General features: G+C 58.3%; 1 protein-coding gene across 1 annotated transcript in view; it reads left to right on the top strand.

The window, feature by feature from the left end:
* UMODL1 (uromodulin like 1) overlaps positions 1-25,819 on the top strand; it is a 65,064-nt gene that overhangs the window by 16,258 nt on the left and 22,987 nt on the right. Inside the window, exons 7-13 of the mRNA XM_053903042.1 lie at positions 11,147-11,401; positions 13,120-13,232; positions 14,725-14,944; positions 19,585-19,722; positions 20,238-20,810; positions 21,330-21,587; positions 23,228-23,340. Coding sequence (XP_053759017.1) covers positions 11,147-11,401; positions 13,120-13,232; positions 14,725-14,944; positions 19,585-19,722; positions 20,238-20,810; positions 21,330-21,587; positions 23,228-23,340 — 1,670 coding nt within the window. The remainder of the gene's footprint in view (positions 1-11,146; positions 11,402-13,119; positions 13,233-14,724; positions 14,945-19,584; positions 19,723-20,237; positions 20,811-21,329; positions 21,588-23,227; positions 23,341-25,819) is intronic.

The raw sequence follows: 25,819 nt of genomic DNA, 5'->3' as shown, positions 1-25,819 counted from the left end.
GCTGTTCCATGAGACTGGCCGACGGGAGAGTGGCAGGTGCCTTCTGAATGCCGGAAGCAGTGGCTCCTTTCTGGTCCAGAAAACTGCTCGTGTACGAAGTTTGTCCTTGGGCAGGAGGCTGGGACCCCATCACTCATGACCCTTCAGACGACACAGCCCCAAAGCACTTCTCTCAGGCAGCAGCAACCACCTGGGCACATCCATCCATTCATTCATCCATCCATCCATCCATCCATTCATCCATCCTCCAACCATCTATCTATCCTCCATCCATCCACCATCCACCATCTATCCATCATCCACCCCATCCACAATCCATCCATCCATCCATTCACCCATCCATTCACCCATCCATCCATCCATCCATCCACCATCTATCCTCCAACCATCCATTTATCCATTCACCCATCCATCCATCCATCCATTCATCTTCCAACCATCCATTCATCCATTCATCCATCCATCCACCATCCATCCTCCAACCATCCATCCATCCATCTATCCTTCCACCATCCATCCACCATCCATCCATTCATCCATCCTTCCACCATCCATCCACCATCCATCCATTCATCCATCCATCTCTTCATTCAACCATCCATCCATCCATTCATCCATCCATCCATCCATTTATCTATCCATTATATCCACCATCCATCCATTCATCCATCCATCTATTCATCCATCCATCCATTTACCCATCCATCCATTCATCCATCCATTCATCCACCATCTACCCATCCACCATCCATCCATCCATCCATTCATCCATCCTCCAACCATCCATTCATCCATCCATCCATCCATCCATCCACCATCCATCCACAATCCATTCATCCGTCCATTCATCCATCCACGTATCTGCCATCCATCCTCCAACCGTCCATCCATCCATTCATCCATCCCATCCATCCACCATCCATCCACCATCTATCCACCATCCATCCATCTATTCATCCATCCATCCATCCATCCATCCACCTATTCACCCACCCATCCACCATCCACCATCTATCCATTCATCCATCCATCTATTCATCCATCCATCCATCCATCCATCCACCCATTCACCCATCCATCCACCATCCACCATCTATCCATTCATCCATCCATCTATTCATCCATCCATCCACCATTCATCCATCCATCCATCCATCCATCCACCCATCCATCCATTCCCATGTGCAACACACTCTAATGAGTGTTTGCTATTTGCCAGGTACTCTTCTAATGGACCCTTCAGTGCCCAAGAGCCCTTGATGCCTTGGCTCCCATTTCAGTAGGGAAGACAACACAGGTGTGGACAAATACCAAAGGTGGGGAAGTGGTTCAGCTACTGAGACTAAGGAGAGTGGCAGGTGAGATGAGGCCTGCAGGAGGTGGGGGGGGGGGCAGTCTCAGGTGCTGTGGCCAGGGAAGGCCCCTGGACAGGGTGACCTTTAGGCAGAGACCAGAGTGCAGTCGGGGGTAAGCTGGCAAGGAGGATGCGTGACTGAATGACAAACCCCAAAGATGTCTGCATCCTGACTCAGGGCCTGTGATCCTGTCCCTTACCCAGCAGAAGAGACTTTGCAGATGGGATTAGCTAAGGGTCTTGAGGTTCGGGGGGTGATCTTGGATTATTTGTAAGGGCAGAGTCACCACAGGGTCCTTATAAGAGGGGGGCAGAGCCAGGGAGAGGAGATGTTCGAGGGAGACTCCCCTGGATTCTCCAGAGAAACACAACCCTGCCCACCCCCGCATCTTAGACTTCTGACCTCGGAACCTAAGAGTGGATTTCTCTTGTAAGCACCACGTTTGTGCTCATTCATTATAGCAGCCCCGGGAAACTCAGACCCAGGGTGAGGCCAGGCCCCAGCAGAGGCGCGTGCACGGTGGAGTCCAGGAACGTGGAGGTGGTGGGCACGGGGCGCAGTGGAGGGGTTAGAGACAAGGGGGCAGGACCTTGTGCTGGTGTGGTAAGGCCATGGAGATTCTTCAGTCTTTATTCTGGAAACTTGTAGACAGGTACGAGCACAGAGAGGAGTGTGATGAAAATGTGCTGTTCCCCTGGGACCCTTTCTGCTCCGTCTCTGTCCCCATCGGCCGCTCACCCCCACCCCATTATCCGGAACCCTCTCCACCATATCACTTCATCTGTCACGGCTCCAGGATGTATCTCTAGGAGATGAGAGTAAGAGATGTTTTTTAATTTTTTTTAAATGTCTTACTTATTTTTGAGAGAGACAGAGTGCACGCAGGGGAGGAACAGAGAGAGAGGGAGACACAGAATCCGAAGCAGGCTCCGAGCTGTCAGCACAGAGCCCAACACGGGGCTCGAACCCACCAACCATGAGATCATGACCTGAGCCAAAGTCTGGCTCTCAACCGACGGGAGCCACCCCAGTGCCCCAAGACTGAGAGATTTTAAAAAACACCCAAACACCATCTCATACCATCCTTTAAAAAACCAAAACGAGGGGCGCCTGGGCGGCTCAGTCAGTTAAGCGTCCGACTCTTGATTTCAGGACATGATCTAACAGTGTGTGGGTTCAAGCCCCGCATCAGGCTCTGTGCTGATGGTGCAGAGCCTGCTTGGGATTCTCTCTCTCCCTCCTCCTCTCTCTGCCTCTCCCCTGCTTATGCTCGCTCGCTGTCTCCCTCAAAAATAAATAAACATTAAAAAAAACAAAAACAAAACAGGAGTTCCTTAGTATCATCAAACATCCAGTCTGTTGAGATTTCTGATGCCCCATCATCCTCCCCATCATTTCTTAACAGTCTGTTTGAGGTGCAATCTGGGGTTTCCCCTCCACCTCTCTGGGGTCCACCTCTCTGGTCCCTTTGCCCAGCTGAGTTTCCCCTTAAGCTGGGATCTGCCGAGTGGCATCCGGGAGGAGCTGCCACTACCTGTCCCCTCCTCTGAATTTTCTAAACCACAGCTGGTTCTTCCTTTAATGGTGCCCAGATCCCTGAGCATTTGGTGAGGCCAGTGGATCCCTTCACAAAATGTGCCCAGGTGCATCAAATGCACAGATGACGAGGCAAACTGACCATACGGGGACACACTTATCAAAATCTTATGACCCCGAATGGTGACACAGCTGTCCGAAGCCACACTGTCCCCTCCCATCCCTTGGGTCCCCTGTCCATTGCTGGGCGTGGCCGCTCCGTCTCCCCACCGGAAGCCTTCACAGGAGGGGCACGCCTGTGGCCTCTCGTCTCAGAGATTCCCGAGGGAATCAGGTGGTTGTCTACTCTGGAACCACCTCTGTAGAAGACACTTCCCTGTCACCTTCCTTTCCCTGTGTCCCCACTTTCCTGCTCCAGCTTCCTGAAGTAGCTGCTTAGGAGTCCTCGTCTCAGGTCCTGCTTCTGGGAGAACCCAAACTGAGTTGGAAGCTATACACAGCCTCGTGTACTGATTAAATCGTGCAGTTTAACCGTGCTAAACCATCCAGAGGATGCTAGAGAAGCGCCAGACTGTCCTGTGGTAGGCGGCTTCTGTGGTTTCTGTGGGTACCAGAGCCTTGACCGAAGGAACGACTACATTTTATTTTATTTTATTTTATTTTATTTTATTTTATTTTATCTTTCATTTCATTTTCTCTTATTTTATCTTATATTATTTTGATATTTTATTTTATCTTATCTTTTATTATTTTATTTTCTCTTATTTAAAAAATGTTTACTTATTTTTGAGAGAGAGAGAGAGAGAGAGAGAGAGAGAGCGCACAAGCAGGGGAGGGGCAGAGAGAGGGAGACACAGAATCTGAAGCAGGCTCCAGGCTCTGAGCTGTCAGCACAGAGCCTGACACAGGGCTCGAACTCACGAACCACGAGATCGTGACCTGAGCCGAAATCAGATGCTTAACCAACTGAGCCACCCAGGTGCCCCAGGAAAGGCTGCATTTTAATTAGACGCTAGCAAAAATAAAGATTCTTTGTCTCATCTACATTCCTGGAGCCCTGATGTCTGCCTATGATCCCCATCTAGGGCACGAACCCCTGATGTAGACACACCATGGGATTCAGATTCAGGTTTGACCCTGTTTTGGCAAGACTCCTTCATACTCCACAGGTGGTGCCCCTTTCTTCCATGATATGTGAGGTCCCGTTCCTATGGCTTCAGGAGCAAGCAGGACATTGCCGTCTGTCCTTGGAGTCAGACCAGACTCTGGAGGGCGCTCAGCGGCAGTCGGGACGATATGACTGCACCTGTGTTCAGGCGTGCTCTGCTGTTGGGCAGAGAATAGACCAGAGGGGTCGTGGCAGACCCCAAACCCGGTCTCTCCTTCCTTAGTGACGGCACTTGGAGTGAGCTTTGTGTGGATGTGTGCCCAGCCGCAAAGACCACTTTTCCCTACCTCCTTTGCAGGTAGGGTGGCCCATGACTCACCTTAGCCAATGAGATACAGCGGAAGTTTCCAGGGGGGTTGGGAAGACTGCATGAGGGCACCGGCCCTGCTGAGACCAGGGTGGGCCCGGGACTAAGATGGCCAAGGCCGTGTTCACGTGGTGAACACGCGGTGACTTTGAGGATAGACCCTCGGGACGGAGGAGCACAGACAGCGAAGGAGCCCGGGCCTGAGGTGGCTCAGACGTTCTCCACGTGAGGGGGACACCTGCGGGCCCAGCCCCGTTCCGTGGGCTTTCCCACCATGTGCAGCGACTGACCCCGCTGTAACTGAGCTGGGCAGGGTGCAAAGCGGGGTACGCGGGAGCAGCAGCTGGCGGGGGACAGCGGGCGCGCTGGGGACACACGTCGGCGGGCGACACCAGGCCTCGCGACCGGGCACGAACTGCAGGCGGGGGCTGGCGGGAGAGGAGGGTGCAGGACGGGCTGTGACGGGCTTGGCACCTTCGCTTTGGACTTGGCCCACCTCACGCGGTCCCGTTCTTCCTCCCAGAACCTGATTTGTTACTTTAACAGCTTGTACCTAAGGAGGAAGGGCAAATGCTGGTGTCGGTGCCCCAGCAACTGTTTCTGTCTTCTTGGTCACTCCCGGGTTTTTGGCGCTGTTTAAATCCTGCCGTCAGTGCGGTTTTGTTCCTGGCTTCCCTCACTCACCATCCTGTCACGGAGAGTTTTCCAGGACGCAAACCGGTCTTCACGAGTATGGTTTCCGATGGCTGGGTAACAGAGCGGTCCCCTCGTACGCGGTTTCGCTTTCCACGGTGTCACTTACCCGAGGTCTGAAAGCCGACGAAGTTCCTTCCGATGTCATGTCAGCACGTAGCCTGGATACGTGGGCATCTTGTCACAATGCCCATCAGCGCAGGAAGGGTGAGTTCCGGGAAGTAAGATATTTTGAGAGAGAGAGGCCACGTTCACGTAACTTTCGTCACAGAATATTGTTATGATTCTATTTTGTTGTTACTGTCGCTAATCTCTCCCCGTGCCTGATTTATAAGTTGAGTTTTATCACAGGGACGTACGCAGGAGAGCACAGAGTATGTGAGAGGGTGCGGTGCCACCCGTGGCTCAGGCATCCGCTGGGGCTCTTGAGATGTCCCCCCCGCGGAGAAGCGGGGAACCCTGTGATCACCTTCCACAGCAATGACATGAGGTTTTGTGCAATCTTCCTCATGGGGGGGGGGCACTTAGTTTGCTCCCAACATTCTGCTCTGCAGACCAGAACTTCCACTGACTCTGCAAAGTGGTTAAGGAGAGTGTTGTTATCACTGAGCATGAATTGATTGGCAGTGTAATTCAATGCCTTTCCCCTTTAAAGGAGCATCACAGTGAGGTCCCTCCCTTTGCTCATAATAATAACACGGCCAAGAGCTGCTTAGCACTTAACTCACCCTGGCTTTGTAATAAGCTCCTTATGGTCTCACCTCGGTTAACCTGTAGAGCGCCCCCAGGAGGCACCTGCCCCTATCACACTTACTTTCAGAAGAGAAAGTCCAGGTAAAGGAAGGTGACCGTTGGCAAAAGGTCCCAAAGCTGGTTCTCACGGACAACCCGGTCCCCGTCCGTCACCCGAGGCGACCTTTCCTAGCAGTGTTCTGGCTGGAGGACACCTCTCCAATTTTGAATGACCCAGAGCCGCCACGGGGCATCCCGCTGGCCGTGTCCCCGTGTGTAGGGTCAGGAGTGGACCAGCACTCTCGGGTGGTGGGATTTTTCTTTGCTGATGCAGAGCCGGACTGGGGTGATAATTGAAGGTTTTTATTTACTGACTCTTCCCGCTCTGCTGTGGGTAAGGGGCAGAGGCTGTGAGCCCCCGCTGGGGAGGGGGCTGGTCCCCAGCACCCCTCAAGGAGCGGGCGGTGTGCAGTCCTCTCCCACTGGAATGTTCCATCTCGCGGCAGGTGAAATCCCACGGGGCCGGGAGGCTCATTTCCTGGTCACTGCCAGTGCATCCCTGTACTTGGCAAACAGTAGGCACTCAGCAAGTGTTTATTAGCGGTGACTATTCCTCGGGTCCCCGGGTCTTAAAAAAATGCACCTGCCAGCCTCACTTCCGGCTACAAAACGCTCCTCTGCTGTGCTTCCTGACTTTGGGGTCTGATTCGACATCAGCACCACCCTCCACGCGCAAATGTGCCCGCTAAGCCTCGCACAGAGCCTCCCGCAGACCATCCTCTGTCTCCTGTACTGTGGCCTCCGGGGGAGAATCCTGTCCTTCGGCGAGCACAGAAGGTTGGAATACAGTCACCAAAAATCCTCTGGCTAGTAACCTGAAAAGACAGCAGACCCCACTCACCGTGAGGGATGCCGTCAGCCAGACTCTGCCAGGCTGTTCGACGCCGTGGGCGACAAGATTCCCTCGAGATCAAGGGCCGCTCGAGAGCGAAACACAAGTGGGAAAAACTCTGCACCGCCCTGACCTCACTTCTCGCAGGGCAGGAGAGACACAGGCGGCGTTTCCAGACCAGGAAGGCGGAGTGAATCCCCACTGCACATCGCTCAGGGAAGCGGCATATGTTTTCCATTTAGACGCTGATATAAATGAGCAGTCTGCTGGAATGGTTTGGAAGTACAGACCCGTGGAAAAGACAGCACGAATCCCCGATGCTGTTCCTGTGAAATTAGTCATCCAGTGAGTGACGCGATGGGTGGCTGGATTCTTGCACAAAGCAAGAGCCGTCAGAAGTAACCTCGCGGTGCCTGCTTCTCTTGCGGGAACACGATCTGTTTTCCGGATCAGGTGAAACTGTATTCAGGGTCCCCCTAACTCCCTCCTACACTGTCTCCTTCCCAGCTGGCACCTCGCAGCTGTTCCGCTCCATGAAGAAACGTCTCGCCAACCTGTGGCCTGGCCAGCGCAGGGCTGCTGGCTGGAGAGGCGGCCGGGGCTGGTGAGAAGCAGCCTTTCAGGTTCACGGACGCCAGCGTTCCTCATTGGCGGCCAGGCTTCCGATAACCGGGCGCTCAGCCTCTTGGCTGGAGTCCTCTGCATTTCCACCTTCACAGGGTGACACCTTTTCAGGTGGCAAGCTGGCAGCCTGGAGGGAAAAGAGGAACAGAGGCGGACCCGGGAGATCACGGGAAAGGGGGCGTTCCCGGTAGCCCCTGATCTGCTTCTCCAGAGATGGGTCAGGGTTGCCCAGAAGAAACGCGGTTCCAGACCCGGGGACGCAGGGAATCTGCTGTGTCACTGAGACAAATGTCAGGTTCCGGATCTGGCTCACGGCTGTAGGATGGTGAAGACGTGAGGGCAACGGTACCCTCGGATCACGCAGAGTCAAGAATTGGGCATTATGTTCTGGGGCCACGTTTTCAGAGGAGCGTTGGAAAGCTCTAGGGCGATGGGAAGGTGTCCTGCTAGTGAGGGACAAGAACCCAAGTTGTTGGGAAGACAGAGGGAGGGGGTAGAAGGACCGTTTCCATTTGAAACGGCTCCGGGTCTGTCCTAGGGAGGTGCGATCAGCCTTCGACTGTGAGATGTGCAGCAAAGCATGTAGGAAGCTTCCCATAAGCAGCACTGTCCAGCCGGCAGCGGCCTGGAAAGCGGTTTAAGAAGAGGCCACCTCCTGGATGGCTGTGGCAAAGAGCCACAGACGAGGTGCCTAAAACCACAGCCACTGACCCTCTCACGCACCTGGCGGACCTGGAGGACGGGAGTCTGGTGACGGCATTTGGGGTCAGCCCTGGTGATCCAGGATAATCTCATCTCGAGATCCTCAACTTGCTCCCACCTGCAAAGACCCTTTTCCCAAAGAAGGTGGCATTTCTAGGTTCTGGGGATTAGGACCTGCTGTCCTGGGAGGTCACTATGCAGTATAGCACCCAGGTGGGATAGACAGCAAGTGAACTGGTCGTTACTTGTTGGACAGTGTTGCCGTTGACTGCCTCCTTGACCTTTCCGGGCCTCAGTTGTGTCCTCTGTAGCATGGGATCCTAGTAGAGCCATCATGTAACGTTGTCGGAAGGACTAAACGGGAAAACCTGCCTGGTGCCCACGGCACTCGGCAAATGTTGGCTGTACCCGCATCACTGACAGCTCGCACGGCGGCATGACCGGTGTCGTGGGAGAGGGAGCTCAGAGCTCCCTGTGGGTCCCCACGGTCCAAGTCCCTGGAATGGGGCCACGCTGGCTCAGTCATTTGGGCACGCGTGTCTGGCACGGCAGTGGGCTTTAATTCAGCGTCGTTTCCATCAGTGTCGGTGGTGATGCCGAGCGTGCAGTGATGTCGGATGAACGTCGAACCACGCGAAGTTACCGCGGTGGTTGGTCAAAAATGGTTCAATGTGGACAAGTGCGAATAGCTCCGGGTGTTCGATGGGAGAAAGAGCCACGTGAGTGCTTGGTGGTGGCGTTCATTACCCTCGGCAGGGGGGGGGGTGCTCCTCAGGCCCCCAGACTCTCTCAGCGGCGGGAACGTTGGGCCCACGGCGGCACGGAAGCTTTCACAGCATTCAAAACGGCCGGGTCGGCAGCTTCTTGGCCCAGGGACCTTGGGACCGACTGCATCTTAACTGAAGAGTGACTGAATCTCCGGCCAGCCCGGTACCTTCTAGACTCTTCCCGTGCCCCATTCATCAGGTCATTTCACAGATGTAGCGACAGCCTTTTTCATTTTTTAAAAATTTTATTAAAACTTTTTTTTTTTTAATGTTTGTTTATTTTACAGAGAGACAAAGAGCCCAAGCAGGGGAGGGGCAGGGAGAGGGAGACACAGAATCCGAAGCAGGCTCCAGGCTCTGAGCTGTCAGCACAGTCGTGTGGCCTGCCTACGTGGAAACATTGTGCTTTGAGCGGATTTGGGGAGAAGGCTTGGTAGCCCTTCCTTGCTTTTCCCACGACCCCTTTGTTGCTGAGGGGCAGACTGACCGCCACGTGGTTGTTGGAAGGTTGGGGGCGTCTTTTTGATTTCAGGGTTCCAGTGGCGGGGAGGTGGGGGTGAGACCCACAGTCTCAGGCCCCAAGACCTGGCCGCCCCTCGGCCAAATCACGTCTTCCTTTTCTTGCCACAAAAGACGGCATCGGGAAGGATGTGAAACTGCGTCCCTGTCCGTTTGCATGAGAAACGCACAGAAAAATACTGGACAATTCAGTAAAAAAGACAGGTGCGTCTTCTTCAAAGTACGCTCCACCTCCCATCCTAGCAGAGTCACCAGGAACAGTGAGGAGTGAGATGGGCACCGATCGTGGGCGAGAATGATGGCGGAGGAAGGGCTGGGCTCACCTGGCATGAGCGTCCAGTGGTTTATATCCACCTGCTCGGGGGCCCCGTGGGGGCTCAGTGGGGAAGCACACTCACACAGGGCTCTGTGATTTCAGGACACGGCAAGGCTGGGCGAAGGACAAGAGTGGGGCACGAAACTTGATTCTGAGCCTCCTGGCAGCCAAGGCAAAACAGGCTGAATTGTACCAGCGTTTATGTTTGACTGAGAGGAGGCATACGCATTTGTTCAGAAAGACAGGACTTTGTCATGCTATTGGAAAGCATGTGTCCTATGAATCCTTATGTGAGGGGCTTGGGGGAACGTCAGACACTTTTTAATTATTTTTTCTTTACTTTGGATTTTCAAAGATTTTTTTTAAAAGCCTTCATGGCTTGTTTTCTATAGAACTCAAATTCTGATGTGAAAATTATGGTGACTAGACCAAGGGCCGTCTACTTTTTACAGAATTCCTATTTCCCAAAGAGAGACTGACTTCTGTTTGAGTATTAAAACAGGTCTTGGTTGTTATGTTAGAGTACTGCTCCCTGAAGCAGGGATTTCGACAGGGACACGCGAGGAGCCCCGGCCTGACTCGTGACTCTGGCTTCCCTCCGAGCCATAGCTGCCGAGTGATGAGCGATCCCGGCGGAGGTCCTTGGGCAGATGACCACAAGCGAGTGAATCAGAACACTCGGGCCCTGTGAATCGGGGTCGAGATCACATTTACAAACAGAGCACAGAAACGGCACACCCCTTGTGTGCTCATCTGCTCAGGCAGCCCGAACAGAGCACCACAGCCTGGGCGGCTTAAACGACAGAAACCCATTCGCTCCCAGTCCAGGAGACTGAAGTCCCCGATCCAGGCGTGGGCAGGGCTGGCCTCTCCTGAGGCCTCTCTCCTGGGTGTGCAGACGCCGTCCCCTCCCGTGTCCTCACCTGGTGGTCCCTCTGTGTGTGTCTGAATAACGCTGCAATGAACATGGGGGTCGGGTGCCGGTGTCTCGTAGAAAGTGTGGTTTCTTTGCTCTGAATGCACGCCCAGAAGCGTGGGGTAGATCTATTTTTAACTTTTTGAGGCACCCGCATCCCGTCCCCGCCGTGGGCTCACCACACCCCCACCAGCGGCGCACGTCCGCATCGGCGAGCGCGTTCTCTCTCGTCCTTCTGATAACTGGCCACGCTGACAGCGTGAGCTCGTGTCTGCGTGTGGTTTTGATTTGCATTTCCTGATGGTCAGTGACGCTGAGCATCTTGTCACGTGTCTGTTGGCCGTGCGGACGTCTTCTTCGGAGATCCTCTGCCCACATTTTAACTGGACTCTGGGGGGCGTTTTTGCTGCCGAGTTGTAGACGTCCTCGCTACGCCTTGGATGTTGGCCCCTTCTCGGACACGTGACTTGCGAACATTTCCTCCCGTCCTGCGGGCTGATGGTTCCCCTTGCTGTGCAGAAGGGTTTTATCTTGGCCTGACGGAGTCCCACTGCTGGCTTTTCGCCTTTTCGTTGCTTCTCTGGTGTCGCCTCATCTTCCTCGTTCTCTTCTTCCACAGACTGCCCTCCCATCCGGGACTACATGACCCTCAACGTCACCAGCAGCAGCTTTCGGGTGTCTTGGCATTTATATTCTCCCTGGCCCCGCACTTTCCACGTGCAGGTGTACAAGGGGGAGGAGCTCCTCCGGAGCGCCAGGACCGCGGGGAGGAGCCTGGAGGTGGCGGGGCTGGAGGCCGGAGAGCTCTACGGGGTGCGGACCGGCTACCAGGGGTGCGGGGCCAACGTCACCGCCACACTGGCCGTCAGAACCGGTAAGGGCACATGTGCGCGCTCCGCCTGCTACCTGTGGTCTCCCCTCGCGCCCCTACGTCACATCTCGTCCGGGGGGCTCGCTCTCCCACCTGCAGTGAGGAGGGTCCACGGGGCGCCCCGCGTTCAGGTTGGAAGGACTGAGAAAGCAGAGAGCGGGGCGGAAAATGTAACACAGCAGAAAGGGTAGAGATTCGCACGCGCTGAGAGACTTCCGCGCACCGAGTTCTCGGGGCTGAGTCTGTGACTCCCCCAAACCGCAGCTCACATCACCTGAAAGCCTCATGGCGCTGCCTCGCTTCCCCCGCGACGCACTCGAAAAGCTACCATGGTGCCCGCTACGTGGGTGCCGTGAAGGGGTTTTCTTGCACCTAAACCAACATGTTATAGGTACGAGCTGGGGATTCAGTTCCAACAGGGCAGCTGGCGTGGCCCGGGGAGGGGGGGCTCTGCAGGTGGCCGACTTCACCCCACCTCGTGACTTGATGCCCCCTGGCCGGGCCAGGCGGCCCCTGGGTGGGGCAGGCCCCGGTCACGTCGGTGGCGGGAGCCGTGTCCTAGGCGGCCGCTGGCTGCGGACGTGGGTGCCGGGGACGGTAAAGCTCCCTGACACGGACACAGCAGCACGCAAGACGCAGCGGGGGGCCTGTCCCGTGCAGGGCTTAGCGTCAGTGACGGTGGTGGTGGGCGAACGAGGGATGGAATGAGCAGGCCTCTGATGACATCGGCCTCTACCCTTTAAAAGCTCTATTGAGTTAGTTCGGCCGCGTCAGGAGCCCCTGGGAGGTGGTGGGCATTCTCGCGGAGAATGCAGACTCCCCGGGCGCAGGTGGGCACTGACCTTCCAGGAGGCTTGCGCCGTGGGCAGGGTCGAGGCTGATGTCACAGGGACACCTGTTTCCTCTGAAGATGGGCGAAGGTCCAGAGTGGCACGGCGCACAACGCGGGTGACATTTCCGGGGCCCTCGTGGTGTGTGCACGCAGCGGTGGTAAACGGCCCCTGCGACCCGAGCTCGCTAGCTGGGGAGGGGAGAGGCTGCTAGGTGAGCGGACACGCGGCGACACAGTGGGCTCGGCTGCCGACCTCGGTTTTATGCTCAGGAAAGGAAGAGCTGGGTGTCACCCAGTCCCACCTCACTCCCCCAGCTTTTCTTGTGTCCGAAGGACAGGTGCCTCCCTCGCAGGTGACCGCCCCTGCTGCTTGGCCTGGGGCAGAGTGTGCTTTTACGTGGGAATTTTGGGGCACAGACCCGGAAGGCCCCGGGCGGATGGGGCGCATTGGTCACGTTAGTGCTGGGGCCCCGGGTGGGTCCGGCGTGAGGACCTGGCTGGCTGGCTGTGTGCGTGTGATCGGGCTGGGAAAGTGGCAGCCATGGGGGGTGATGGATGACCTCAGGGGCCTTCAGACCCTACGTGTGCCGGCTGAGAGCCGGTTCCCGCGCAAGGGCACGCCTCTGCCCCTGTCCCGCCCGTCCCTGCCCTGGTGTAGAAGTGTGTGTGTGTGTGTGTGTGTGTGTGTGTGTGAGGCGGCTCCTGCCCTCCAGCACAGAAGTAAACCACCCTTACATCACGTCCCCCAACGCGGCTCCCCGATCCAGCAGCTTCTCTCTATCCTCCAACAAACGTCCCCTCAAAAGAAGAGGCTTCCTGGGAAGCGGTGCCAGCAAAGCACGTGACTTTTGATGGCCGGCGTCCGCTACCCTGTCCCCCGCTGTTGCAGATGCCCGGGTATTCCAAGTCACCGTCAGGGTCCTCAACCGCAACGTGACGGGGGCCCTTCTCAACCGCAGCAGCACCGAGTTCCGGGACTTTTCTCGACAACTGCTCCACGAGGTAAAGCCAAAGTGCCACCACGGTGGCCCATGGTGGGCGGAGGGGGCGTCTGGGCGAGCCTCCCGCGTGCACCCGCCCCCACGCCGAGACCCTTCTCTGCGACGGCGCCACAAGGGCGTGTCCCCCCAGCCCAGATCCCACGGTGATTACCCACGTGCTCCCCGCATGTGGGGCACTCAATCTAGATTTGGGGCCAAAGCGTCTCGGAAGACCGTGCTTTGATTCAGACTGGCTCTGTCACGTGATGGTGCAGCCGGGCTTTCTGTGGAACCTTCCATCTGGGGGACCTGGGCATCTGCCTCCCGCTCCGGGGCGCCTTCGCTCGAAAGGCCTGTAGCGGGGGTGCCCGTACCCATCCCTCTCCGTGGCTGACCGGAGCCATCAGCCCGCGGCCGGGGAGAGCCAGGCCAGCGGGGACCCGACTGGGGAGCGAAGCAACTTGCTGAACCGTCCAGAACCATGGATGGCCTGAGATTTTCCCTTTCCTGCAGACCGATGACTTAGCCCGTTTCTGTCGGGAGGCGCCGGTCGAAGACGCGGGATTCACAGCGCGGCAGGCAGCGTGAGCCTCAGGCTGCTGCCAGTTCCCTCTGGCCCACGAGTCCCACGGGGGTGACACGGAGGGGCCGGGGGGGGGGGGGACACACACACACAGCGGTCTGCATCTTAGCTGGGCGGCCCCGAGCTTAGGGAAACGGGATCCTGTAAGGGGCCGAAATCCACCTAAACGTTGCTCCAAGGAGAGAGACACAATCTTCACGGGATCAGACATGAACAAGTCTGCCCTTTGCTCTGGAGGGACCGCTGTCTCCTCCTACGCTGTTCATCCTACAGACGTCTTGGAAAGAGACCCTGCAGCTGAAGGGCAGTTAGCAGTTTGTGCTTGCAGGACGTGTAGACGTGGGACGGACGGAAGGAGGGTCCACATTCTCCTGCCTGGAAACCCTCTCGTGCGTGCAGGCACGGTGTGGGGGGGGCGCGGGGCAAGGCTGGTGTCTCCCTTGCTCGGCACGCTGGCCTCGGCACCTGGTTGCCTGTGTGTCTCCTGGTGGATGCAGCCAGCGAGGGGGGCAGCTCCAAATGGCCATGGGATCGTCCCTCCGGGGTCCCTCCTGTCAGTCAGTCTGTCCGTCCACTCCCAGGGTCTGTCTGTGTGTCACACACCAGTTTTCGGGTGTGCACACAGAGCGGATGGGGCATCTCATGTTCCAGACGGGGACCCCGACTGCAGTGGTTTTCGTGGACTCGCACAAGGCCGACGGGGCCCGGCCCGGCCCGGCCGTCCCTGGGGAGGCCCAGCTGGGGTGCAGGGCGCTGGGGTGCCTCGGCTTGCCCCAAGGGGCTGGTTTGTGGGCACCGCCTCTTGGTCGTGAAGGGGACGCGTGGATTCTGTTCACCATCCGTCGGTCACCCGGGCCCCGGTGAACGGTTTTCTAAGACGCTAACGGAGGCCTCTGCTCTATGTGAGTGCCTGTCGCCTCTTCTCGGCCAGGTTGAAAACTCCTTCCCGCCAGCCGTCTCCGACCTGCACAGGAGAGGGAAGCTGAGGACACAGATGGTCTCTCTCCAGGCTGGAAGCGTGGTGGCGACGCTCAGGCTGACCGTGCAGGACCCCGAGTTCCCAGTGGGGGTCTCCACGCTGGCCCCCATGCTCCCGCCTCTGCTGGCCAGCACCGTGTTCCAGATTGATCCGCGGGGGACGCTCGTGCAAGGTCAGTTCTCCTCCACGCCCGAGCCTGTGGCCGGGGCACCCCAAAGCCCTGGCCCTCTAAAAGGTGGATCGAGTACGTGAAATGTGAATCCTCATTCTGAGTCCCTCCGTGGGATCGGGGAGCCTACCCGCGTCTCACATCTCCTTATTCCGGGTGGGACGGGGACCCCAGAGCCCCTGCAGCTCACTGCCACGGATGGCCAGAACACAGGGTGGGTCTGGGCTGGGGGACCCTCGAGGGCAAGGGCACCGGGGGCTGACTGTGTGTCAGGCCCCAGCACCACTGCGGCCGGGCCACCTGCTAACGTAGGCGTCTATATCTATTTCATTGGCCCAAACGTAATGTAATGTCACTTCATGTTGCCTTGAGGCAGGAAGTCACAGATCAGGACAGGGGAGAGACCTGGAGACAGAGGGGTGGGGTGGGGGGGAGGCAGGGAGGAGAGACAGAGGTGGAAATAGAGGTACAGATGAGAGAGGCGGACTGAGACACAGAGATACAGAAGCAGAGACATAGGCAGAGAGACAGATAGAGACAGAGACATAGAGACAGAGACATGAAGAGAGAGACAGAGAGACAGAAATAGAGACAGAGGGACAGAGATATACAGAGACAGAGACATAGAGACAGAGACATGAAGAGAGACAGACAGAAATAGAGACAGAGACAGAGGGACAGAGATATACAGAGACAGAGACATAGATAGAGACAGAGACATGAAGAGAAGCACAAAGAGACCGAGAGACAGAGACAGACAGAGCTATACAGAGACAGAGACAGAGACATAAAGAGAGACACAGAGAGACAGAGACACAGAGACAGAGATATACAGAGACAGAGACATAGAGACAGAGACATGAAGAGAGACACAGAGAGACAGAAATAGAGACAGAGGGACAGAGATATACAGAGACAGAGACATAGATAGAGACAGAGACATGAAGAGAGACACAGAGAGACCGAGAGACAGAGACAGAGATATACAGAGACAGAGATTTAGATAGAGACAGAGACATGAAGAGAGACACAGAGAGACAGACAGAAATAGAGACAGAGGGACAGAGATATACAGAGACAGAGACATAGATAGAGACAGAGACATGAAGAGAGACACAGAGAGACTGAGAGACAGAGACAGAGATATACAGAGAGACTTAGATGGAGACAGAGACATGAAGAGAGACACAGAGAGAGAGAGACACAGAGACAGAGATATACAGAGACAGAGACTTAGAGACAGAGACATAAAGAGAGACACAGAGAGACAGAGACACAGAGACAGAGACATACAGAGACAGAGACTTAGATGGAGACAGAGACATGAAGAGAGACACAGAGAGACAGAGACACAGAGACAGAGACATACAGAGACAGAGACTTAGATGGAGACAGAGACATGAAGAGAGACACAGAGAGACAGAGACACAGAGACAGACAGAGACAGAGAGGCGGAGAGAGCCAGCCGACATGTAAGGAAGGTCTGGCCGTTTGAGCCCAGGGACGAGGCTCCCTGCAGGGAGAGCGGCTCTAGGCTCAATGTCCGGGAGCCTGTCAGGGGCTCCGTCCGCGGAACGGGCGTCCGAGAGCCAGCTCTGTCCTCTGCTCTGAGCTCGGTGGCATTCTGGCTTGCTGTTCCAACCGCCCTCCCACCCAAGGATGCAGGGAAGGCCGTGGGACTGTCACATCTGAAGTCACACCTGGGAAGCATCCGCCTGTTCAGCCTGGGGTGGGCTCGTCACGCCCCCCTCAGGGACAGAGACGGCAGGTGTCCTCTGCACCCGGCGGGCCTCATCTGGGCTCCGGGGGTTCAGTGCAGGGAGGCACAGGGTGCCCTGCGGGTGGGTCCTCAGGGTGCACCCTGGGGACCCGTCTGAGACCAGAGCGGAGCCGTCTGCAGGCGGCCCAGCCAGCCCTCGTGGGCTACTTGCCAGCTCTGTCCCTGTGTGCCAGGCGTCAGGCTCTGCCAGCTCTCTGCCAGTGTGCTGAACGGTGGCCCCCAAAGACAGGTCCCCCGAGAACTTCAGACCTTGTCTGGGAGGAGGGTCTTTGCAGATCAAGTAAGGCTCTGCCATCATCCCGGATCGGGGAGGCCCTAAATCAGAAGACACAGAAGAAGAGAGAACCAGAGACACAGGGGGAAGGCCACGCGGAGGCAGAGGCTAGAGCCAAGGAGCCCGCGGAGCCTCAGGAGCTGGAAGAACCAGGGAGGACCCTCCCCCAGAGCCCCGAGGGGCTGAGGCCCTGCCCCCCTTGATTCTGGACTTCGGCCTGGCCTCTCGCAGTGACAGGGAATGAACTTTGTGGCCTCCGGCCAGCTGGAGCACCTCACAGAAGTGTTGTAGAGGAGGAAGAGGCACCCCCACTGCTAACATTCTAGGGTTCTCAGCAGGTCGTGTTATGTGTCCCGCCCTGCAGCCTTCCTGCCCGACAGCGGCTGTTTGCTTAACCCTGGACCCTGAGCGGTGGCTGTGGGGGGTCCCCCTTCCGCCCAGCCACGAGGAGGCCTCTGCTGTTTATCTGGGGGGGGGGGGCTCCCGGCCCCGTGGAGGCTCCTCCGACCCAGTGACCGCTGGCTTCTGTCAGGAGAGCCTGCAGGCAGCCCCCACTCCTAGAGGCGGCCCCGCGGCCGGGGGACCGGGAAGGGTATTCACTCTCACTGCCCACGACACCAGCAAGCTGGCCCCAGCACAGCGAGCTCCCGTCCCCTCTGCTCACACAGAGACGCTTTTCTCGGTGCCCTCGGAGCGTTCCTGCGCGACTCGGGGGCTCTTGCCCGCCGTGAGTCAACGCGTCCCAATGACGCGGTGAGGGGAGGTGGGGGAGGGGCTGGCAGGGTCAGGGCGCAGCCTCCGCAGGAGAGATGGGACCTGGCGGGACCTGGCAGCCTGTTCTTGGGTCTCTCCGACCCACTGCTGGGGGGCCAGCTCAAGCGGGGAGTCCCAGCTCGGCACAGGGGCTGTCCCCTCCTCTGGGGACACCCTCTGCCCAGCTGCAAGGCCAGCCCCCGCCCCCCCCCTCCCCCCCCCCGCCCCCCCCCCTCCCCCCCCCCCCCCCCCCCCCGCCTCCCGCTCAGCCGGCTGGTCCGGAAGGTGCAGACACCACCGGCAGCTCTCCCTGTGGACCTGCCTCCTCCCTCTGAACTGCACAGCTGCCCAGCCTGGGGCTTTGCTACGGGACCAAATGAAGCTGCCCCGGCCTTGCTCTGGGCTCGCTTATGAGCTGCGCGCTGGGGAGGCCGGGTGACTCACCACGACTGAAAAGAGCCACCGGGTGCTCAGTGGTTGGAACCCGGGTCTCAACCGGGACCTCTGCTCTCCGCCGGGCCCCGCCGCCTGGCCAGCCTGGGCTCCACCCCAGGCCTCCAGCTCCCCGTGAAACTCCGGGAGCTGCCTGCAGGCTGGGGGTGGGGGGGGGGGGTCGGGCGAGCTCCAGGAAGACCCGCGGGCCCGGCCACCGGGGCCCTGTCTGCCGAGGAGCCCCGGCCAGGGTGGAGGGGTAGCTGTTGCATCAGCTGACGAGCCCGCGGGTCTAGCCCGGATCGGGTGCTTCCGCTTTCGGCTCTAGAGAATCCCATGCAGAAGGACCTCGTGACCGGCCTTGACACGCACGCGCCTTACCGCCCGGGTCACCCCTGGCAGGTACCCCGGCACCTTCCTCCTCAAGAGACAACTCTGCTCAGGGCCACCTGCTCCCCTGGGGCCGGGAGGGACAGGCAGTGATCTGAGGGCTGGGTTCTGGGGTGTGGGAAACCTGTGCCCCTCCTTCCCCCGACCCCCCCCCCCCCACCCCCAGCCTGGAATACAGCTTGAGATGTTTATTGCTTGAGATTTACCATGAGTATCACATACGGTGCTTTATCCTCAGTCACATGTCAAATGCATGAGACGAGCAGGTGTTTCCTTAGAGCAAGAATGAGTGGGGGTAGCAGGCCTGGGGGTGGGGGAAGGACGACCGGAAGAGGAGGTCGGAGAGGACGGGGAGGGAAGGGAATGTGGTCCCCACGAACCTTGTTTCACAGTCTGGCCGATGCTGGTCCTGGAAAGTGCCGGGCTGTGGTGGGCGTGGTGGGCGGGCAAGCACTGGGGGACCCCGGGGGGGGGGGGGGACTGACACACTTACCTAGCACTCTTCCTTGCTCAGCTCAGAAACTGAGGTGACATGGTGTCTTTGGGATTCTTAGAGTGGTTTCCCAGACTGGGGAGGAGCGTGCCAAGGCCGTGTCACCGAAAGTTCAGGTCGCGCTTAGCCGGACTCCTCCTGGCTCGCTCGGTTCTCTTTGTTAAAGTACTAAAACATGAGACGATGTTGGCGCATCAGAGAGAAGGGAAGGCGCCCTGCTTTTTGGGGTCTGGCGACAAAGAATGCACGAGAGAGGAATATAGCCACACCGGTGGGTGCCAACTCAGCCCGGCCAGCCGTGAAGGTCGGAGCAAGCAGATGCTGAGCCTGCGGTCTTGGTTCGGGGACAGGCTTCTGGGGAGGGATCTGTGGACCGCCTGCCTCTGGGGCCGCTGGATGCCCAGGGCACTTCCCCTCCCCCGGTTGGCTGCAGACGTGGTTGAGCAGATCCCTGTTCTGTTTCCTAAGTGCCCGAGGGCCACTTCTCACGAGCTCTGTCCTGTTCCTCTCCCGCCCGGCAGATTGGGACGAGTGTGCAGACAGCCGGGGGCACGACTGCTCACCCGCTGCCCAGTGCATCAACGTCGAGGGCTCCTACACCTGTCGGTGCCGGACGGCCAGGGACGCCAACCCTTCCCGCGCGGGCCGGGCCTGTGAGGGTGCGCCCCACCCCCTCCCCCAGCATTTCTGGGCCACACCCTCGCCCCCGGGGACCTGATATCCCACGTCCTTTCTAACGTCCGCTGGCCTCTGTCCCGCATTCTTTCCTTAGTCATGTCCCATCCAGCAGGCTGATGTCAGTGACCAGCACCAAGCCCCACCCTGAGCACAGATCCAGAGAAATTGCCCCCTTTTCCCAAAGGCCCCCTGGGTGCGGGAACCAAGCCCTGCACTTAGGCCCTGGCTGTGCAGCCACCAGGTGGAGCCCCTCTCCTGGTGTCTCAGAGCCTCATTTATCAGATGGAGAGGCCCTGCCTCACCCTCTGAAAGCACGCGGGAGGCCGTGGACACGGGCCCCCCTAAATACTCATAGTGCCATAATCCCCAACGAGACTGCCTGTGTCCCCACTTGGGGCCCGCCTGGGAGGCTCTCGCTTGTGGGTGGCATCTGGTGGGTTTTGTTTAGGTGTTTTAGGACCAGGTGTCTCCTCTCAGAGTGGATGTGTCTCAGCAGGTGACGTGGTGAGCCCCACGGGAGGGGTGCTGTCTACAGCAACAGGTGTTACGGCCCCAGCTCTCAGCACAGAGACAGCAGCCCTTGGCCCAGAGACGTCTGCCTTGTGGCCCAGCCCTGGGCACCCGGGGGGCACCCCTGCAGCAAATCAGGCCCAGACCCCGGGGCCCCCACCCAGGAGAGGGGGCAGCGGCCCGGTCGGGAAGGACAAGAACAGCACGAGGCAAGGCCTGGAGGAGGGAGCACCCAGCAGGGCCCCAGGCCTGGTGACAGGCCGGTGGCCAGCCAGCACGGCTCCTGGGACAACCCACAGCTCCCCTTCTGGGCCCACGAATGGCTCGCTGAGCACCCCTGGGTGGTTATCAAGAGACTCGAGCACGGAGCGGCCCCTCTGGCCCAGTCCTACCGAGGGCCCCACAGGCCACATCGTCTGGCACGCCAGCCTCCCCACTGGGGACACAGCACCAGCAGCTCTGGACCCCACAAGGCCACAGAACTTGGTCCCCCGACCCTCCGGCTCCCCGGACCTTCCCTCGGCCCCCACCCCTGAGTCTCTGAAGCTTCCGGCCTGTGGTGAGTGCCTGGGATGGTATGTCCTGGGGACACGTGGCCTGAGGCCTGAACACACTGGGAAAGAGTTGAGCTCCAGTTGGCAAAGCCTCATGCAGACGTTGAGTCAAAGTCCTGTGAGAAATACCCAGGTAGATTGCTCGTGGTAGGCAGGGCTGGGCCAAGTGGGGTACCGTGCAGCCCGGTCCCCGGTGGCAGCTTCTGGGCTTGTTAGGACAGCAACCTTTCTCCAGAGTTCTCTCCTCCCTGTTCCCAAGCCTTCCTGTCTCGCCCAAGGCTGGAGCAGGAAGTCGAGCCCTGGGGCCGGGGGTGGGGACCCTGTACCACGTGCTCTGCCTGCAGGAGGGGACTTTGTAGGACTTCCCTGGGCTGGCATTTCCCCCCCCCCACCCCCCCCAGGAGGCCCTCTTGTGTCCCCAGGCCGTGTGCTTGATTTTAGCGTTTGGTGAGGCTTCTCCTGTCCTGTCTCCTTGGAACATCGGATTGATTTTAATCTTCTCCGTGTTTCCATCCACTTCCCAGTTCCCGTCCCCATCGAGAGGGTCACGGTGTCCAACGTGAGCGGCACCAGCTTTCACGTGGCGTGGGCGGCGGATCTCACCCCGCACCCCACCTTCCGGCTCACCCTGACCTCCCCGCGGAGCCCCGCGGTGCACCTGGAGACCCGAGACGCAAGCCTGACGCTGTCGGGCCTGGAGCCTGGCGTCCTGCACCTGGTGGAGATAGCGGCCAAAGCTTGCGGGAACGGAAGTGCCAGGGCCCGCCTGAAAGTCAGGACAGGTGGGTGACGGGTTTCAGAAACGCTTGTCCCCACTTGTTCTTAAAGGGAGGGAAAAAGTACGAGAATGGCTTTTAGTGGGTTGGGGTCCGACAGAGCTGGATGCGTTGGGGAGCGGCTGGGTCTCTGCCCTCTTATCAGCCTGGCTCAGCTCGCACGGGGCTGGCTGTCAAAAGTCAGCGGGGAGGCAGGTGGCGTCCTCGCGGGTCCGCGGCAGGAAAATGCACGCGGCGCTTCTGGACTGAGCGTTGTGCACTCGCTCTGATGTCCCCGCTCTCAGAGGGCCTGCACTCAGCTTCCGGGGAGGACAGGTGGACGGTGGGACGTCAGACCGTCGGACAGCTCGTCTGTCGGCCCTGGTGCTCGTGACAGTTACGTGTTCAGATAAATCTTGTGTTTCCTCCTTCCTACCGGATGTTTTCCCGAAAGTCTAACTTGCCCGAACAGCCGAGGGCCGGCCTGACATTGCAGATGGGTCCCCAGATCTTGGGCAGCTGTCCAAGAGCAGATGGCCGTGTGCCCCGAGGTGGGGTTGGACAGCCCTTGGGGGTGTCAGAGCTTCTGTCTGCATACTTTGAAGTACCGATTAACCAAGGACCAGGGGATGAGAGCGGAGACGGTGTGCGGGGATGCCCTCAGGCAGGCTCGTGGCGAGCTGGAGAAGGGGTGGTCGGTGCCTCTGAGAGCCAGTGCGGGGCTTTCCGTGTCAACATGGCCTCTGCAGGTCTCACCTGCTGGCAGGAGAGGCCACCTGTGGGCGTGTGACCCATGCTGGGGGTGGGTCCACATCCCTTCTCACCCGTATGCTCATCCGTCCCGCTTCCCGGGCTTTTCCACCAGGCTGCATTCTCCAGCTGTCGTGTCTGGACCGGTGGCCCTCAGGCACAGCGACGGGAGTGATCCCCAGGGCGTGGTTTTGGGGGTCATCCAGCAGTATGTCCTGGGGTGGCTTTGGGGTTTGTGGGGGCAGAGGAACCTTGGCCTTTCCCTCCACTGCCCGGAAGGCTAGGCACGGAGCAAGAACCCCATAGACATCTGGTGGAGGACTGACGAGGTGGCTGCTGGTCCAGGCAATATTCTTGGACCACATTCTCGTCCCACAGCCTCCGGAGGCCCCGCGTGGAGGGAACAGATTCACATGGAACAGACCAGCGCAAAAGCAGGGGCTGCCCTTAACGTGCGGAGAAACAGTGCTCTAGGGGAGGAAGGAGAGGGTCAGGACCTCTGGCCCTCTGTCCTGAGTTGTGGGCGCTGAGCAGAGGCGGGGCGAGGCCACCCTCTGTCCTGGCTTCTCCGGGATGCCCAGTTGTGCACCTGTGGCCCCGGAATGAATAGGGACTTCTTGCACTGTCAAAGTAGTGCCTACCGTTGAATGACCTGGACACCTGTGCACAGAGAGAGAGGAGAGTGGCAGGGGCTGGCCTGGTTCTGCAGCCTCCGGAAGCTTCTCTCTCTGTGCCCAGGCTGCGTGCCGGCACCCTCTGGGGTGGGCTGGGCTGTGTCTGTGCACGCAGGGCACTGATGTTCTTTCGGCCGACATGACAGTGCCATTATCAGGACGTGTCACCTAATACATCACCTAACGCGTTTACCGTTACCTACTGCGTTACCGCTCCAGACGTGTTTATTCTCTGTCCCGCAGCGGCCCAGAAGCTCAGAGGGAAAGTCAGAATAGCCAACGTCAGGTACGAGGAGCCCTTCCGGAACGCAAGCAGCAGGGAGTATCAGGACTTCCTAGAGCTGTTCTTCAGGGTGGTAAGTTGGCGAAGCCAGTCTCTGTTTCCTTTTGGGATGTGCGGGAGGGAGGGGGGCAGAATCTCAGTCCCAGTCGAGCAGGACTTGTGCTTGTAGGGGCCTGGGACCCTCATTTCTGAAGGAAGCTGGGCGTCTGGCTCCAGCGTGGTGCCTGGCGTCCCGGGGTCTATCATTAGATGCTGAGTAGCTGCCTCTGCTGCCTCCTTGCTTCAGAAAGAGAGAGACAGAGAGAGAAAGAGAGAAAGCAAGCACACGAGCATAGGGAAGGGGCAGAGAGAGAGAATCCCAAGTGGGGTGCGATCCCGCGACCCCTGGATCATGACCCTAGCCGAAATCAAGAGTGAGCCACTCAGGCGCCCCACAAAGAAAATTTTAAAAAATTGAGATCTATTTCACAGATCCTAAAATGCACACTTTAAAAGTGCTTACCGTGGGAGCAAGTGACCTACAGTGTAGGGTGTAGATTCGGAAGTGATATTCCCTTGGGGCGCCTGGGTGGCTCAGTCGGTTAAGTGTCTGACTTCGGCTCACGTCGTGATCTCATGGTCTGTGGGTTCGAGCCCCGCGTCGGGCTCTGTGCTGCCAGCTCGGAGCCTGGAGCCCGCTTCGGATTCTGTGTCTCCCTCTCTCTCTCTGCTCCTCCCCTGCTCGTGTTCTCTCTCTCAAAAATAAATAAATGTTAAAAAGTAAAAAAAAAAAAAAAAGTGCCTAGTGCAATGGTTTGGATTTTATTTGTGAAATTGTACCACCGTCACCGCTGTCTAATTCCGGAACGTTTCCATCACCCCCAAAAGACGCCCCTCTCCCATTCTCGGTGACTCTCCACACCCCCCGCCCCTGCAACCACTAATGTGCTCTCCGTCCCTGTGGGTTTGCCTGCCGTGGGCATCTCACGTGCGCGGAATCATGCGATACGTGACCTTTTGTGCCTGGCTCATCTCCCTGAGCGCGTCTTCAGGGTTCGGCAGTGGCTCACCGCTCTTTATGGCCGGATACGCTCCAGCGAGCGCAGAGGCCACGTTTCGGTCTCTGATGCACACTGGGTTGGGTTCACTCTCTGGCTGAAATGACTCCTGCTCTGCTACTATGTTTCCTGATCTTTCTGAGGCTTCCCCTGTCGTCCCACTGACATCCCTAGAGACGGCGTATCGTTACAATTCAGTCTGGGTGGCCGTCTCCGTGTTCTCTCTGCTGGCGCTTAGATGCCCCTTTGAGGAGAAGAGAACGCGCTTGTCATGGTCTCACCGTCTTGCTTACACCTCGTCCCTTTCAGCTTTTCCTGACTCTGGGGTTTAAGCGGAGCGGCGGCACCTCCAGGCCGAGCGTGCTAACGTGCTAGCCCCCTGGCTCGCTAACTGATTCTGCTCTCCCCTCACGGCATCGCTGGCCTGGAAAATGGGTCTCCCGCCTCCGGGAAGTGTCCCACTGGGACTCCTTGGGACCTGGGGTTCTGCCTTATTTATCCTGGGGTCCCCAGCTCTCGGCCCAGTGCGTGGACTCGAGAGTTGTTGATGGCTCCATTCACCCTCTTCTGTAGGTTCTGTGATTGTGACACACGACACTAAGCCCCAGCCCCGACCACCAGTCCTCAGGTGGTCCCTTGAGGCAGCCCCTTTTCCACTCACGTGTCTGGAGTAACCTTTCCTCTTCAAACCATTCCTCGCCTATTTCTGGGGGCCGTTGTTGGTTTGTCTAGAATTTCAGGATAGCCAGTAATGGTGCGGCTTATCACGTACGTAGGACTTTCGGACCAACTTTGGGAGGTTGTGGGTTAACACGACGCCTCGTTCCTTGTCACTTCTTAGCAAGGGGGCCCGGAGCTTTGCTTTGAGACCGGTCGGAAATGCAACCCAAAGTGACTTTAAGCCAAGCTTGTGACTGATCCCTCTCTGGACATCCCAGACAGAAAGAGAGAGAAAGAGAGGGAGAGAGAGAGAGAGAGTCAGTCATTCCAGTGGTTATGATGGTGCCCAAGTGACAGCAGGGTGACAGCACGTTTGTTCACGTTGGCTGTCCCCCGCTGGGAAGTGAACCCACGAGCCTGTGCCTTGGGCCACCACACCCGGCAGGCTCTGAATGAGGTCAAACCCTGGAAGTGTACTTTTCCAGAAGGCTGGCGTTCTACGGACTGTCTACAGCCGTCATGAGGCGGTGTGCATCTCTGGGTGTTTGGACTGTGAGGGGCTAGGACAGAACGCCACAGCCTGAGGCATCGTGGCAGCATCAGCAGTAAAAGGATTGTTCTAGAAAACACAGTGAGAGAGACGCCCCCCCCCCCCCCGCCCTCCCACGACCACTTGTCCGGCCTGCGCCTTCCATGGCTCTGAGCTGAGGAGAGCAGGTTCTAAATGCCGTCGTGAGCCCCCCATGAGTGACGTGCCCCCCGGGGTGGGGCTTGTGCGTCTCGTCCACACTGGCCAGCAGACGTGCTCTGGGGGAGCGGGGCACTTCTTGGGGCTCAGGACCCACAGGCACTGGT

The sequence above is a fragment of the Panthera pardus genome, unplaced genomic scaffold, assembly GCF_024362965.1.
Source record: "Panthera pardus isolate Hobbes unplaced genomic scaffold, ASM2436296v1 HiC_scaffold_16, whole genome shotgun sequence".
NCBI classification, from domain to species: Eukaryota; Metazoa; Chordata; class Mammalia; order Carnivora; family Felidae; genus Panthera; species Panthera pardus.
This window is presented reverse-complemented; position numbering and strand designations above follow the sequence as displayed.